The sequence below is a fragment of the Dendropsophus ebraccatus genome, chromosome 3, assembly GCF_027789765.1.
Source record: "Dendropsophus ebraccatus isolate aDenEbr1 chromosome 3, aDenEbr1.pat, whole genome shotgun sequence".
In the NCBI taxonomy this organism is placed as follows: domain Eukaryota; kingdom Metazoa; phylum Chordata; class Amphibia; order Anura; family Hylidae; genus Dendropsophus; species Dendropsophus ebraccatus.
The window spans coordinates 113,347,531-113,361,398 of NC_091456.1; the positions used below are offsets into that span (position 1 = coordinate 113,347,531).

General features: G+C 42.1%; 1 protein-coding gene across 7 annotated transcripts in view; it reads right to left on the bottom strand.

Moving 5' to 3' along the window:
• Positions 1 to 365: 365 nt before the first annotated feature.
• LOC138785982 (phospholipid-transporting ATPase IK-like) overlaps positions 366 to 13,868 on the bottom strand; it is a 344,961-nt gene continuing 331,458 nt past the window's right edge. For all 7 annotated transcript variants that reach the window (XM_069962531.1, XM_069962533.1, XM_069962532.1 and 4 more), the window contains 2 exons: positions 13,013 to 13,143; positions 366 to 886 (listed from right to left, as the gene is read on the bottom strand). In XM_069962531.1, coding sequence (XP_069818632.1) covers positions 743 to 886; positions 13,013 to 13,143 — 275 coding nt within the window. In that variant the 3' untranslated portion in view covers positions 366 to 742. The remainder of the gene's footprint in view (positions 887 to 13,012; positions 13,144 to 13,868) is intronic.

Here is a 13,868-nt window from a genome sequence, read left to right on the forward strand (position 1 = left end):
TTAGTTATGCCAGAGAGGTAAGCACAAGTCATGCCCCCCCCCCCCCTAAAAAAAAAAAAAAAACATACAAAAACACAGAATTCATAAGTAGAGATGATCGAAAATCGGGAAATCTTAGGTTCGATCGAACTCGAACAATAGGCTGTATCCCCGAGTTCCAGGCGGTACTTGGGCTGTCTCCTCCTTTCCCACGGACTGGGAAGTCATCGGAAATCAAATGCTGCGTGTTCGAAAATGTTCGAGTTCGATCGATCATAAGATTTCCCGATGTTCGATCATCTCTATTCATAACACAATGCACTGAATGTGAAGTTTTATTCTGGTACACAAAAATACACAAGTAGAGTTGTGCTAGGGTGCACATCTTTATTCAGAGAGGAAAACAATATAAACATAAATCACAAATCCTGATAATGTTTAGATAACTAAAATAACTAAAAGGAGTTCTGGGAATATAGTATCAGTGCTTTTCATTCAAATTGGAATGAGTTTGGCGTACCAGGCACAGGTACCACCACACATTTAGAATGCCAAAAGGTACTGGTAATCCAACAGATCATTCAACTAATTGTATGGGGTTTACAGAATATCAGATTCCAGCTACTACTAGGCAATCAATTTTAAGGTTAAGAGGGGAAAGAAACTTTGAATAAAGGCTTTAAAATTTATTCCTAAATATAATTCTAAATTTGCATCATATATTTCATTTCTTTGTCTCATGCAGCACATGCAGTTTCCTTCATTATTGGGAATTTTGCTGACCCTCTTCTCTTCTATTGATCATCTTTGCAAATCCTTCAGTGTGGGAGAAAGCATAGCTTGACCTTCTTTTAGAACAGCTTCTACTAAAGGCAGAATGTGCTTCTAGATTAATATTTGCTGGGGTCTGGAATACAAAGGGAATACAAGTATTAACAATGAAACAAAAACATGTACTTAGGAAAATATTGACATTTTGACACATTTTCCCTTTTCTCCTTTATATGTCACCCCCCCCCCCCCCTTGCTTTTCATGATTCACTTCTCCTTCATATCCATAGTCATAGATAGAAAGTGATGGGCCTCATCACATGCAAGTTAAAGTGTAATAGCCCCATCACTAGAGCTGATGCTGTAACATAAAAGCACTCAAAATGTAGAATTGCAATAATCAGTGGGGCAGCACAGATGTAGTGAGGGCCTTCCGGTTTCCAGTTCCAGGGGAAAACCTACCAATAAGACAGCGAAGCAAAGCTAAGTGAACATCAACTACCCTGATATAAACTGGTAAGCAAAAATCTTCAGTTCCAGCAAGGCAAACAGGTTTTAGGCAATAATGATTCATATTAACAATGATTACCTTTTACATCTGGGAAAGGGAACCGGAGGAGGGGGAAGGGGGCAGATTTGGGGTTGTTAGAGGGAATATGAAAAGCAAAGATAGGGGGTCACCTAGGTAATAGTGACCCCCAAACATAGTGAGATGTTTAGTAGGGGTCCTACAAAAACACTAAAACTTCAGGAAGGCCAGTTTTCACCAACTAAGGCTGCCTTCACACTGCCTCATTTTCTGGAAAAACACCAATAAAAACGCCAGGGCAAAAACACATGCGGCCAGAGGTTAGCTGGGAATCAATGGAAGTTTATGATTGTGGCGTCTATGATTTATTTTGTGGCGTTTTTCTCCCTCTCTGGCGTATCTGCAGCTCTGTAGCAGTTTAACAAAAACACAGCAGGCTGAGGGTTGGTGTTTTTCTTCCATACTTAACCCCTTGTGTGCCATACTGTAAGCAGCATCTGCTAAGTTGTTGCCTACTAAAAGGTGCAGGATACCTGTCACAATGATGGGTGTTCTGCTCCTAGCCTTTTTTTGTGTGTTTTTTTCCCCTTTTGTTTTTCAGATATCGGTATCCTGTGGATTATGTCGGATTCGTTGGAATACGTCAATTACCAGGGTTTTCTCCTTAATAAAATGGTCAATTATGTTGTTTTATTTTTCTTTACTTTTAGACTTAGTAGTGAAAAATGTCTGATAGACGGCATCCATTACCAAGTCGGGCCTAGTGTTAACAGGTATAAAATGGCTAACACTAACCTCCACAATATTACTCCAGTACCCAATGCCACCAGGGGTATTGGGGAGAGCTGGATACTAGTAGTCCAGGAGCGTCAAATTTGGTGCTCCTGGACTGGGCAGTAGCAGGCTAGTATTATTAGGCTGGGGAGGGCAAAAAAATGGCCCTTCCCGCCCTAGTACTACTAGGCTGCTGCTGTTTGGTTTTTAAACCTGGCTGGTTATACTTTTTTTTCATCAATAAATAACTGTGTGTGCCGTTTCTGCCACCCACTCCAGCAAGGAAGGGGTCACATAACCCCTTCCTTTCTTCCTTTCTGGAGCAGGTGCATTTGGGTTGGCATTTGGACACGAACATGGATTTGAACATGGACAGCATTGAAGTCCATGTTTGTTGAAAAATGCCCAATGTCACACACAGACTTTCACGCTGAAACCAAAACGTCAGAAGAAACACCATGCGTCACATTTTTGAGAGGCATAAAAAATGTCCAACAAAACCAAAGTGTGAGGGCACCCTAAAAGAGGACCTCAGAAAGAAAAGTACACAAGTTAAGGCTATGTTCACACTACGTATATGTCCGGCCACGGCTGGACATATACGTATGTGTGAAACTCCGGCCGGGGATTTATGTAAGTTGCGGCCGGCTACATACGGTCCGCGAACTTACGCCCGTAGTCTACTTACGCTTCCCGAGCGCCGTACGTAGCAATCTGACAGCGGTCTTTTACTTGGATATCTTCGGCTAGCCCCGGACACCCTACAGAACCTTTTGGATCGGTAAAATGAAGAAATCACCACTCCGTACGGACCGCATGTTACGCTACGGGCGTAAGTTACAGCATTTCCGTCCTGAAACAATGGTCTGGTTCATTTTTTAGGGCGCCGCATACGATCCGGGCGTAAGTTCTTACGTAGTGTGAACTGTGCAGCCGTAGATCGTATACTTTCCATTGTACGCAAACTACGTAAATCTCCGTCCGCTTATTCACGGAACACGCTACGGCCGGAAACTTACGTAGTGTGAACATAGCCTAAATGGAATATTTTTAAGGCTATGTTGACCTCTTTTTTTTTTTTTTTTTAGCGAAATAACGACCGATGTTTGATAATGACGGACATAAATCATGTACATGGACATTACTAAGCTGTGATTAGTTGCTTTGGGCAGTTTACACCAGTCTATATTTTACACCCTTTCATAAATCTCCCCCATTGTGTGAACATAGCCTAAATAGATCTTAAAAATTATACATACCCTATAGAATGATAAAAAAGAGTTTTAAGTCTAAGTCTAAGTTAAAAGTATTTAGACTACTGAAAGAAAAGGGTAGTTTGGAGGCATTAACAATACTAGGAAGAATGGATTGTGTAAAAAACAAAAGTAGAAAATGTTAAAATATACTATATATTAGAAGAAACTAAACATTTTGTCCCCCTCCACAATGATCTGGTTGTAATTAGAGGTAAGCAAATATACAGTAATATGAAGCGAAGGGCTTCATTATCTCCACCCTGCTCCCTGCCGCTTCTACCCGGGTGCTGGGAAACTGGCCGGCCCGTCTCCTGTACTTCAGCACCAGCCCGGTACCCGTGGATAGAACGGCGCCGTACACAGGAACCGGGCCGCGATTCCATAAATGGACCTTGGCACTGGCTTCACTGTGACGGCGCAGTTCGATCCTGATGGTACATCCTCTTTAAGGCCAGTCTACTAAATGCCATTTGCAACTCATTACTGAGGAAAGAACAGAGTAATGTTCTGAAACATGTTTAGGAGTTGCAATAACTTGCTGAATACCATATAGAGACACACTGTGTTTCATATACTACCATCAGTCCTCATTTCTCAACTGTTTTGTCATCATTGGATGCACTGAGAATACCTCCATCTCAGCAGCAGCTACAGGAGAAACTCCCAGCAAAGGGTGATCACCTGGCCACACTGGGAGAGGCAGCCAGATTTCAAATACACTGCCTTGAATCTAACAGCTCCCAACATAAGAACTCTGCCATATACCCTAAAAGAGAGCTCCTACCGAGACATCTACTAACGGGGGAACCTGCAAATTCATCTATATGTGCCCCACAGTCTACGGCCGTAGACAGCGCAGACCTAGAGCCACGGGACTGGTGAGAGGTGGACATCCACTAATCCTTTATATGATATACATCTTATTTATTAATGGAAACAACAATCATTAACTGTTACAATATATACCAGAATATCAAATAGTGGACTGACAACTAACCAAATACAAACACAGTGGTCATAAACATCGGCGACCTGCAAGGGCCCTGCAAAGTCGCCAATAGATAAAACAATGTATTTCTCTATGGACATCCCAAGAATCATGCTATAGATATTATAATTTATATTTTACAGATACGTACTTTTTTAACCCTATATGTTTTTTAATTATATATATATATTTTTTGCTCTATGTGATAATTTTTGCATGTATATAGTGTGATATATATGCTTTAGTAAATTTTACCGATATATTTACCATTATTGTTTGCATTTATACACTACCATAGTAACGCCATATTGTTTCATAAGACAATATACATTGATCTACGCAATACTAAAGAATTATGATTTAGCCGTTCCAAGGGGGTTATGCTAGAGAGCCTACTAATAATACATATATTTATTGGTTTTCCGGTGCCAACCAAGTAGTGCACTTGCAATACACCCACAATACCGATTGTACTACTAGGTTGAGTTCATACTATCCAGATAATTCAGTCTACTAAATGCCTTAGGCTACATTCAGACTTAGGGACGGGGAAGGAACGTAATAGATTTGTTCCCAGCCTGGCATGATGTCTCAATTCTGGCAGCGGGGAAACTCTTTGACGTGCTGTGGTACTGTAGTGATAGATCACTACAAATTTGCGGATGTACGAATGTAGCCTTATTCTGTCTTGCAGTGGTTGTCACCCAGTGGCTTGTGAAGCACAGCAATGAGGCATGCCACAGGTTATGAGGCATGCCAAGTTATCACTAAACTGACATTGACAACTTTCAACATTGCAGACCTATCCAAATCACAGAACAGTGGCAATTTGGTAGGTATAATAGTGCTAAATTAAATTTTAAAATAGCACAATCACCCTAATTACATGCTATGTGTGAATATAGCCTAAATGGGTTATCCAGGATCAAAAAAAAAATACATGGCTGCTTTCCTCTATAAACAACGCCACACCTGTCCTTAGATTAAAAGTATAGTGTGTTATTAAAACTTCAATAGAACTGAACTACAATACACGCAAACTGAAGACAGGTGTGGCAGCACTGTTTCTGTTTAAAGGGAACCTGTCACCCCTGCACCCGCAGCGGAACCCATCTGACACCCCCCCCCCGATAGAGCCCCCCATGCTTAACCCCCTCCTGCCACTCCTGCTCCTGATGCTGGTTCCACCCTGTATATGGGGTGACATGTAGGTAGAAGCATGCAATGGTAATTTACTAATTTTAAATAGTTTATTGAAACAAAAGCCAACAACAGTGGTGGGTATAACCCAACAAAAATGTCAGTGTCTTAATAACTAGTCATGTGCCCTTAAGAATCAATTGCAGCTTGACAATGACATTTCAAGCTGTTTACAAGTCAACCTATTGTCTGCTAAGGCATGGCATCTCACACTTTCTGAAGGGCGGCCCTCAGGTCATTGAGGTTCTGGGGTACAGAGGTCCTGGAGTTATGAGCCTCTACACAGCGACTCATAGGTTTTCTATGGGATTCAGGTCTGGAGAAAGAGCAAGCCACTCCATTTGAGGTCACCCAGTCTACAGCAGCCATTCTCCAATGATTCAACCTCAATGAGGTGGAGCATTGTCATCCATGTAGATGACATTAGGCAGCTGTGTTGTTCATGAAGAGGCACAATGACTGGATTAATGATTTTATATAATGGTGTGTTCACACAAACAGATTTATCAGCCAAAGCCAGGATCAGACTAATCTCTCTGTGTAAAGGCACCCTAAGTAGCATGGGCTTGCTGCTGTACCATTTACAAAGTGTAGGGCAGATATATATTAACTAGACACACCTGCTGACACAGTAACACCACCACCAAGCACCACCTAACAAGCTCCTTGTTAGAGACATGCACACACACACACAACCATCATGATAGTGCTATAAAGGGACCCTCCTCCACCAACCACCACTGCCATGTGTCCTCCATGTATGCTAAATATAGCAGCAATACAATTCTAATTAAATCATATATTCAGTGTTCACATATGTCTTCGCGCTTGACGTGTGCAGCAGTATTTTATCTTTTTGTGTGTATTTTCTGGGGTGCTGTTTGTGTGCCACTGTTTTTTTGGCCATATCAATAGTTATGGTAATAATATTTTTTGAATACACTTGGGGGCAGTTGTAAATGTCTATGCTCAAGCACCAGAAGCGCTGTAAGCAGGCCCGCTTCTGCCATGAGGCGGAATGACCTTCCGCCTCAGGCGGCAGATTTTGCGGTCCGGCAGAGGGGCGGCATTATGTCCCCCCTGCTGTCATTTTTGTTAAGTATCACTTAACAAAAATGACAGCGGCCGCTCACCTGTACCGTCGCCTGCGCTCTCCACATCCCGTCAGGTCCCGCGATGTCACCCTGCAGCTGTCACGGACCTCCAGGCTGTGGTGAGTGCCCGGGGTCGGTGGGGGACGCGCTGGGGTGATCGGGTCGCACGGGGCCGCCCTGCGCGACCCGATCACCCCACTCACTCACCACAGCCTGGAGGTCCGTGACAGCTGCAGGGTGACATCGCGGGACCTGACGGGATGTGGAGACAGCGGAGAGCGCGGGCCGGCTGCGGCGTGGGACAGGTGAGCGGCTGGCTGCGGGGGGGGGGGGGGGGGTTGCAGGGGGGATGCCGGCCATCACTCGGGGCGGCCGCCTGAGGTTTGCCTCAGGCGGCAGAAACCCCAGAATCGGCCCTGGCTGTAAGCCAGCATCTTTAGTACCTGGCCCAGCCAGGCACAAATGTACAGTAATGTGAGGTGAGCAGTGAAGTGCTGTGGACTAGCGGCCTCTACAACTGTAACTGCACTGTATATGGTATGCAAAGCACCTGTGTAGAACTAGTATTTACCATTATATATGGTAACCAGTGGCGCAGCTACTGTGGTTGCAGCAGTCGCTGCTGCGACCGGGCCGCTACCAAGGCGGGGCCCGCGACGCCCCCTTGCCACTGCACTGCCCCCTCCTATTTCCTCTTGGGACTGCAAGCAGGGTTTTGCTTGCGGTCACAAGAGGGAGACTGGGACGGCCCCCGACTACTGCGCAGCTCCCGGATCCCTGTCTGCCCCGTCCCCGGCCGCACACGAACCATAGAGCTCTGTGTACGCCAGGGATGGTACTTCCGGCGCAGTGACCTCTGTACCGGAAGTAACATCCCCGATGCGCACAGAGCTCTATGGTTCATGTGCGGCCGGGGACGGGACAGACAGGGAGCCGGGAGCCGCACGGCAGGCGACAGCCTAACCGAGGAGGACAGAGACACGGGCGGGGGAGCGAGTTGTCAGGTGAGAGGTGTGTGTGTTTTGTTTTGCACAGACTTGCTGCAATTATAAGGGGATTATAAAGGGTGTTACAATGGGGGACATCTATAAAGGGATTTTAAAGGGGATTACAATGGGGGGCATCTATAAGGGGATTATAAAGGGGGTTACAATGGGGGCATCTATAAAGGGATTATAAAGGGCATTACAATGGGGGCCATCTATAAAGGGGATTATAAAGGGGGTTACAATAGGGGCCATCTATAAAGGGGGTTACAATGGGGGCCATCTTTAAAGGGGGTTACAATGGGGGCCATCTATAAAGGGGATTACAATAGGGGCCATCTATAAGGGGGATTATAAGGGGCACCATCAATAAGGGGGATTACATGGGGGTCATTATAAGGGGGATAACATGGGGGTCATCTATAAGGGAGACTACATGGGGAGTGTATGCAATAGGGCATGTACTATAGTGGGGGGCATATACTATAAGGGGGTCACATAGAGTCAGCCTACCCACTAAATGAGGGTGTAAAGGGGCCAATACAGATGTGCATTGTGTAAAAAGATGAGGATGGTGACTAACATGTCTGTCTGGCAGATTCTGTGCATTCGTGGCTCGGAGAAGTTCTCATAATGGCCCAGGACAGAAGAAGATGAAAAGGGAAGAACTCCGATCAGAGAAGATGTCCCATGTCAGTCACCTGATGTAACTGCACTGTAATGTATATGGTGTACAGGACCTGTGTGGAGCTGCGTCCACCTCTATATGACTGGGTGAGTTGAGTAGCAGTGGTGGTATTAGTAAGTAGCAGCGGTGTTGGTCAGTAGTAGCGGTGGTATTAGTCAGTAGCAGTGGTGGTGTTAGTCAGTATGTGGCAGTGTTAGTATATGGCGGTGTTATTTGTTACTTGTTATCTGGTACTGTGTTTTATTGGATTTAGTATACAGGATCTGGTCAGTAACAATGTGGTGGTTGTGGTGTGGCTGTAATATTTCCTTCCTCTATACTACTATTATTGGTAATATTGGTCTCAGTATAGAGGATTTGGTAAGTAACAGTATGGCGGTAATATGAATGGTGATAATATTTCCCATATACTGGTATTATTGGTAATATCATTCTTAAGATTTATAATATATATATATATATATATATATATATATATATATATATATACACACACACATACCAATAGCATCGCTTGGTTGAGGAAGGGGGGGGGGGCAGATGACCTCTTGCACCAGGGCCCAAGAGACATTAGCTACGCCCCTGATGGTCACTATATGCTGACTAAAGGGTTGCCTGTGCTCCTTTTAGATCTCATTAATTAATTCATGGCCATCTAATGTGTGAATTCATTAGATCTAAAGGAAACATAAGTGGCCCTGTAGTTTTTCAGGAGAATAGCCATAAGCTACAACATACAGTTGTGCTCAAAGGTTTACATACAATAATATAACTTTTGCTTTCTTGTCCTTTTTTTCAGAGAATATGAATGATAACACAAAACCTTTTTTCCCACTCATGGTTAGTGGTTGGGTGAAGCCATTAATTGTCACACTACTGTCTTTTCTCTTTTAGGCTATGTTCACACTATGTATCTGTGCGGCTGTATTGCGGGCCGTAATCATCGGCCGTATTTTTCCGGTTCATGCGTACCCTGGAAAGTATACGGCTGCACAGTGCACACTATGTATGAGCCTACGGCGCGATCGTAAACGGACCCGTAAAAAATGAACAAGACTATTGTTTGCGGCTGGAACTGTGCAAATTCACGGCCGTGGATTGACAGGCGGTCCGTACGGAGTACTTCAAAAATAGCCGGCAATAATGCCGAATGCCGATGCCTCTAATAGTTAATATATTAAATTAATAAAACACATTTTCTTTGTAATAAAGTCCCTTTCGTTGTTCAATAATTTAATTCTAACGAATCCATCATTGTGCAATTAAATATACTGTTAAAATAAATATATATATAAATAAATGTATATTTATATATATATTTATTTTTTACAGTATATTTAATTGCACAATGATGGATTCGTTAGAATTAAATTATTGAACAACAAAACTGATTTTATTACAACAAAAATGTGTTTTATTAATTAAATATTAATTAGTACAGGAAGCTCCATTAAGCCGTTAATTCATATTCCCGGTAAATAGAGCATTCTGTACTAATCAACACTTTACTTTAATTAAAACATCAAATGTTTCTTCTAATTATGTTATCGCAATAGCATTATTAGAAGAAACATTTTGAATTATATGTGCGCTCAGCTGATTGGCTGATCGGCTCAGCGCATATATAATTAGCCGGTCCGCAGTACAGTCACTTCATTGTGCTGCGGACCAGCAAAGAGGACACATCGGGGTGAGTATACAGCTCTCCCCACCCTCTCCCCAGCACTGCACCCCTCCCAGCAAGGAAGGGGGGTCACTTAACCCCTTCCTTGCTGGGATGGGTGCAGTCTGACATCAGTCTGGCCCCCAAGGGGTTAAGGGGGATGCAATACATCCTCCCTTAACCCCTTGGGGCCCAGACTGTAAGCAGCGATCTGTAAAGATGCTGCATACTGTAAGGCGCACAACACCGCTCACAATGATGGGTGTTGTGCTCCTGTTTGTGTGTGTTTAGGGTGTGGGGGTGGGGTTAGTGTTAGCCATTTTATACCGGCTAACACTAGGCCCCGACTTAGTAATGGATTCCGTCTATTAGACGGCTTCCACTACTAAGTCTATAAAGTAAAGAAATAAAGACAAGACACAAGTGGAATTTTTTTTTATTCTAATAAAAACACCCCCACAGCCCTCATTGACCATTTTATAAAAAAAAAAAACACCAAACAACCGCTGGTCATCGACGTAGTCCATGAAATCCGACGTAATCCACAGGATACCGATATCTGAAAAACAAAAAGGGAGAAACACACAAAAAACACACAAACAGGAGCAAAACACCTATCATTGTGAGCAGGGTTGTGCTCCTTACAGTATGCAGCATCTTTACAGATCGCTTCTTACAGTCTGGCCCCCAAGGGGTTAAGGGAGGATGTATTGCGTCCCCCTTAACCCCTTGGGGGCCAGACTGATGTCAGACTGCACCCATCCCAGCAAGGAAGGGTTAAGTGACCCCCCTTCCTTACTGGGATGGGTGCAGTGCTAGGGAGGGGGTGGGGAGAGCTGTATACTCACCCCGATGTGTCCTCTTCGCTGGTCCGAAGCACAATGAAGTCACTGTGCTGCGGACTGGCTCTTTATATGTGCGCTCAGCCGATCAGCCAATCAGCTGAGCGCACATATAATTCAAAATGTTTCTTCTAATATTGCTATTATGATAACATAATTAGAAGAAACATTTGATGTTTTAATTAAAGTAAAGTGTTGATTAGTACAGAATGCTCTATTTACCAGGAATATGAATTAATGGCTTAATGGAGCTTCCTGTACTAATTAATATTTAATTAATAAAACACATTTTTGTTGTAATAAAATCAGTTTCGTTGTTCAATAATTTAATTTAAACAAATCCATCATTGTGCAATTAAATATACTGTGAAAAAATAAATATATATATAAATATACATTTATTTATATATATATTTATTTTAACAGTATATTTAATTGCAAAATGATGGATTCGTTTAAATTTAATTATTGAACAACGAAAGTGACTTTATTACAACGAAAATGTGTTTTATTAATTAAATATATTAACTATGAGAGGCATCGGCATTACTGCAGAGGATCGCAAACCCCGGTAATAGCGATTCATGTAAACTGTTTCCCTGCTTTCCCAGATGCATCCAGAGGTGTTTGCATCACTTTCTAAAGATTTTATTTGTTATTTTTAGTTGAACCAGATTTCTAAGTAAATGACCGTATGTTTTCAGCCGCATGTCTATTTTTTCCCACGGCCGTAGTTTCAGCCGCACATTTCCAGCCGCGTAAAAAATACAGCCGCACAGATACATAGTGTGAACATATCCTTAAATGGTAATGACAACCAAAAACAGTTAAATGACCCTAATCTAAAGATTACATACCCTGGTGATTTTGCCCCCATAACATGCGCAGAAGTTGACACAAATAGGTTTGAATGGCTACTAAAGGTAACATCCTCAACTGTGACCTGGTTGCTTGAAATCTGTGTGTGTGCGTGTAAAAGCTAAGTGAGTTACTGGGATCCAGTCACACTCTTGCATCTTTCATCCAGCCACTGAGGTTTCTGGTTTGTTATTCATGGGGAAAGCAAAAGGATTGTCAATGAATCTACGGGAAAAGGTGGTGGAACTGTAAAAAACAGGAAACGGGTACAAAAAGATATCCAAGGATTTGATAATGCCAGTCAGCAGTGTTCAAATTGTGATAAACAAATAGAAAATCTGGGGCTCTGTACAAACCAAACCACAGCCAGACCAACAAAAACTTCCAGGAAAATTGTTCAGTATGCAAAGAAAACCCCACAAATAACATCAGCTGAAATCCAGGACTCTGAAAACTAGCAGCAGAAGAAAGATATTACTGCACAAATGCCACAAAGTACTGTATCTCTCCAACAAACAGCACAGAGGCAAGCCTCAAAACTTCTGGAACAAGGTCATTTAGAGTGATGAGACCAAAATCGAAAATCTAATCGGTAATGAAAGCTTTTTGCCAAGAAGAATGGGCAGCTTTACCAAATAAAGAGCCTCATTCACAACTACCACAAAAGACTACAAACTGTTATTGGAATTGGAGGGGGCAACACACAGTATTGAGAACTGGGGTATGTAAACTTTTGGATGTTTTCGGTTGTCAGTATGATTTAAACACAGTAGTTTGACAATAAATGGCTTCAGCCAACCACTAACCATGAGTGGAAAAGGTTTTTGTGTTATAATTTATGTTCTCTGAAAAAAGGAAATGAAAGTAAAAATTCTGTGCACGTAAACATTTGAGCATAACTGTATCCAATACAGACGCTCACTAAAGCCAAGAATGTGGTTACAACTAAACTAAGTTTATGTCCTGCACTCTTCATATTATGTCCTGCACTATTGTATATGCAAATTCAGGAGCATTTGGTAGTTTTGGCCTAAGCTATGAACAAACACTGAGTCACCCAAATATTGACTGAATAATGATAATGTAGAATTTGGCATCACTTGGCATAATACTGACACTGGTTTAGAGTAATATGAAAGACATTTTCATTTTTAAATACATTATCTATGATTTAGGTTGCATTCCCACAAGTCACTGCATATGGCTGAAACTACATCCCCACGCGGTGTCCAGTGGTTATTCAATGTTGCCAGGACTGTTTGGCAACATTATCGCATGGGGAAGTGGTTTCAGCCTCATGTGGTGACCATAAAGTGGGGACTTAAAAATCTTTTTATCATAACATAACTACTTCAGCAACATCTCCCTGCATTGGACTACTTACCAACTGGTTCCCATTAAGACTTGATAGACTGCACCACAAGTGATAGAAAAGAGACGGGATAATGCTTACAACTGTTCCCAAAAGAAATAAAAGCCACAGGTATCCACTGCTGATGGAGTTTACCATGGCACCTTGATTACAAAATTAAAAAAAAAAAGAGAATGATCAGTATAAACAGTGAAAAATATTTTATTATGTATTAATCTGATGATGCTTTGCCACTACAGGCTATGCAAATACACACACTTCTCAAAACCCCTTAGATACTGCCACATTTCTTCCACTAGAACTTATGGAAAAATAATTTTTGTGCACACAATTTAATTTAATTTTATAATGTTTTTTCCAGTTAATTATGTGCAAAAATGTTCAAAGGTTTTTATTTTTGTCTTTAAAATCAATCAATTTGACAGTGTGTTAACCTCTGTAAGTCAATTTAAGCAGGGCATGGAGACATGTGGGAGAAAGGAGGACTCTGTGGCGCCATTGTTTTATTAGCTAGCTGCCTGTGCCTGCACATTCCCTTTAAACATTTAGGGGTAGATTTATCAAACAGGTATAAAGTAGAATTGTCTCAGTTGCCCATAGAAACCATTCAGATTCATTCCTCACATTATTTGAAAAATGAAAGGTGGAATCCAATTGGCTGTTAGGGGCAACTAAGACAATTGTACTTTACACCAGTTTGATAAATCTCCTCAGAGTTTTGGATTAATGGTGGCATTTGGCATTAATTGCGAATTGCTAGGCTGTACCAGCAAAGATTTCCTCACTTAATTTAATTAAACCGCTTTAGTATTTAAGAATATACTTGTGGAAAGAAAAATGCTAAACTGCCTACACTCTTTTTTTAAGG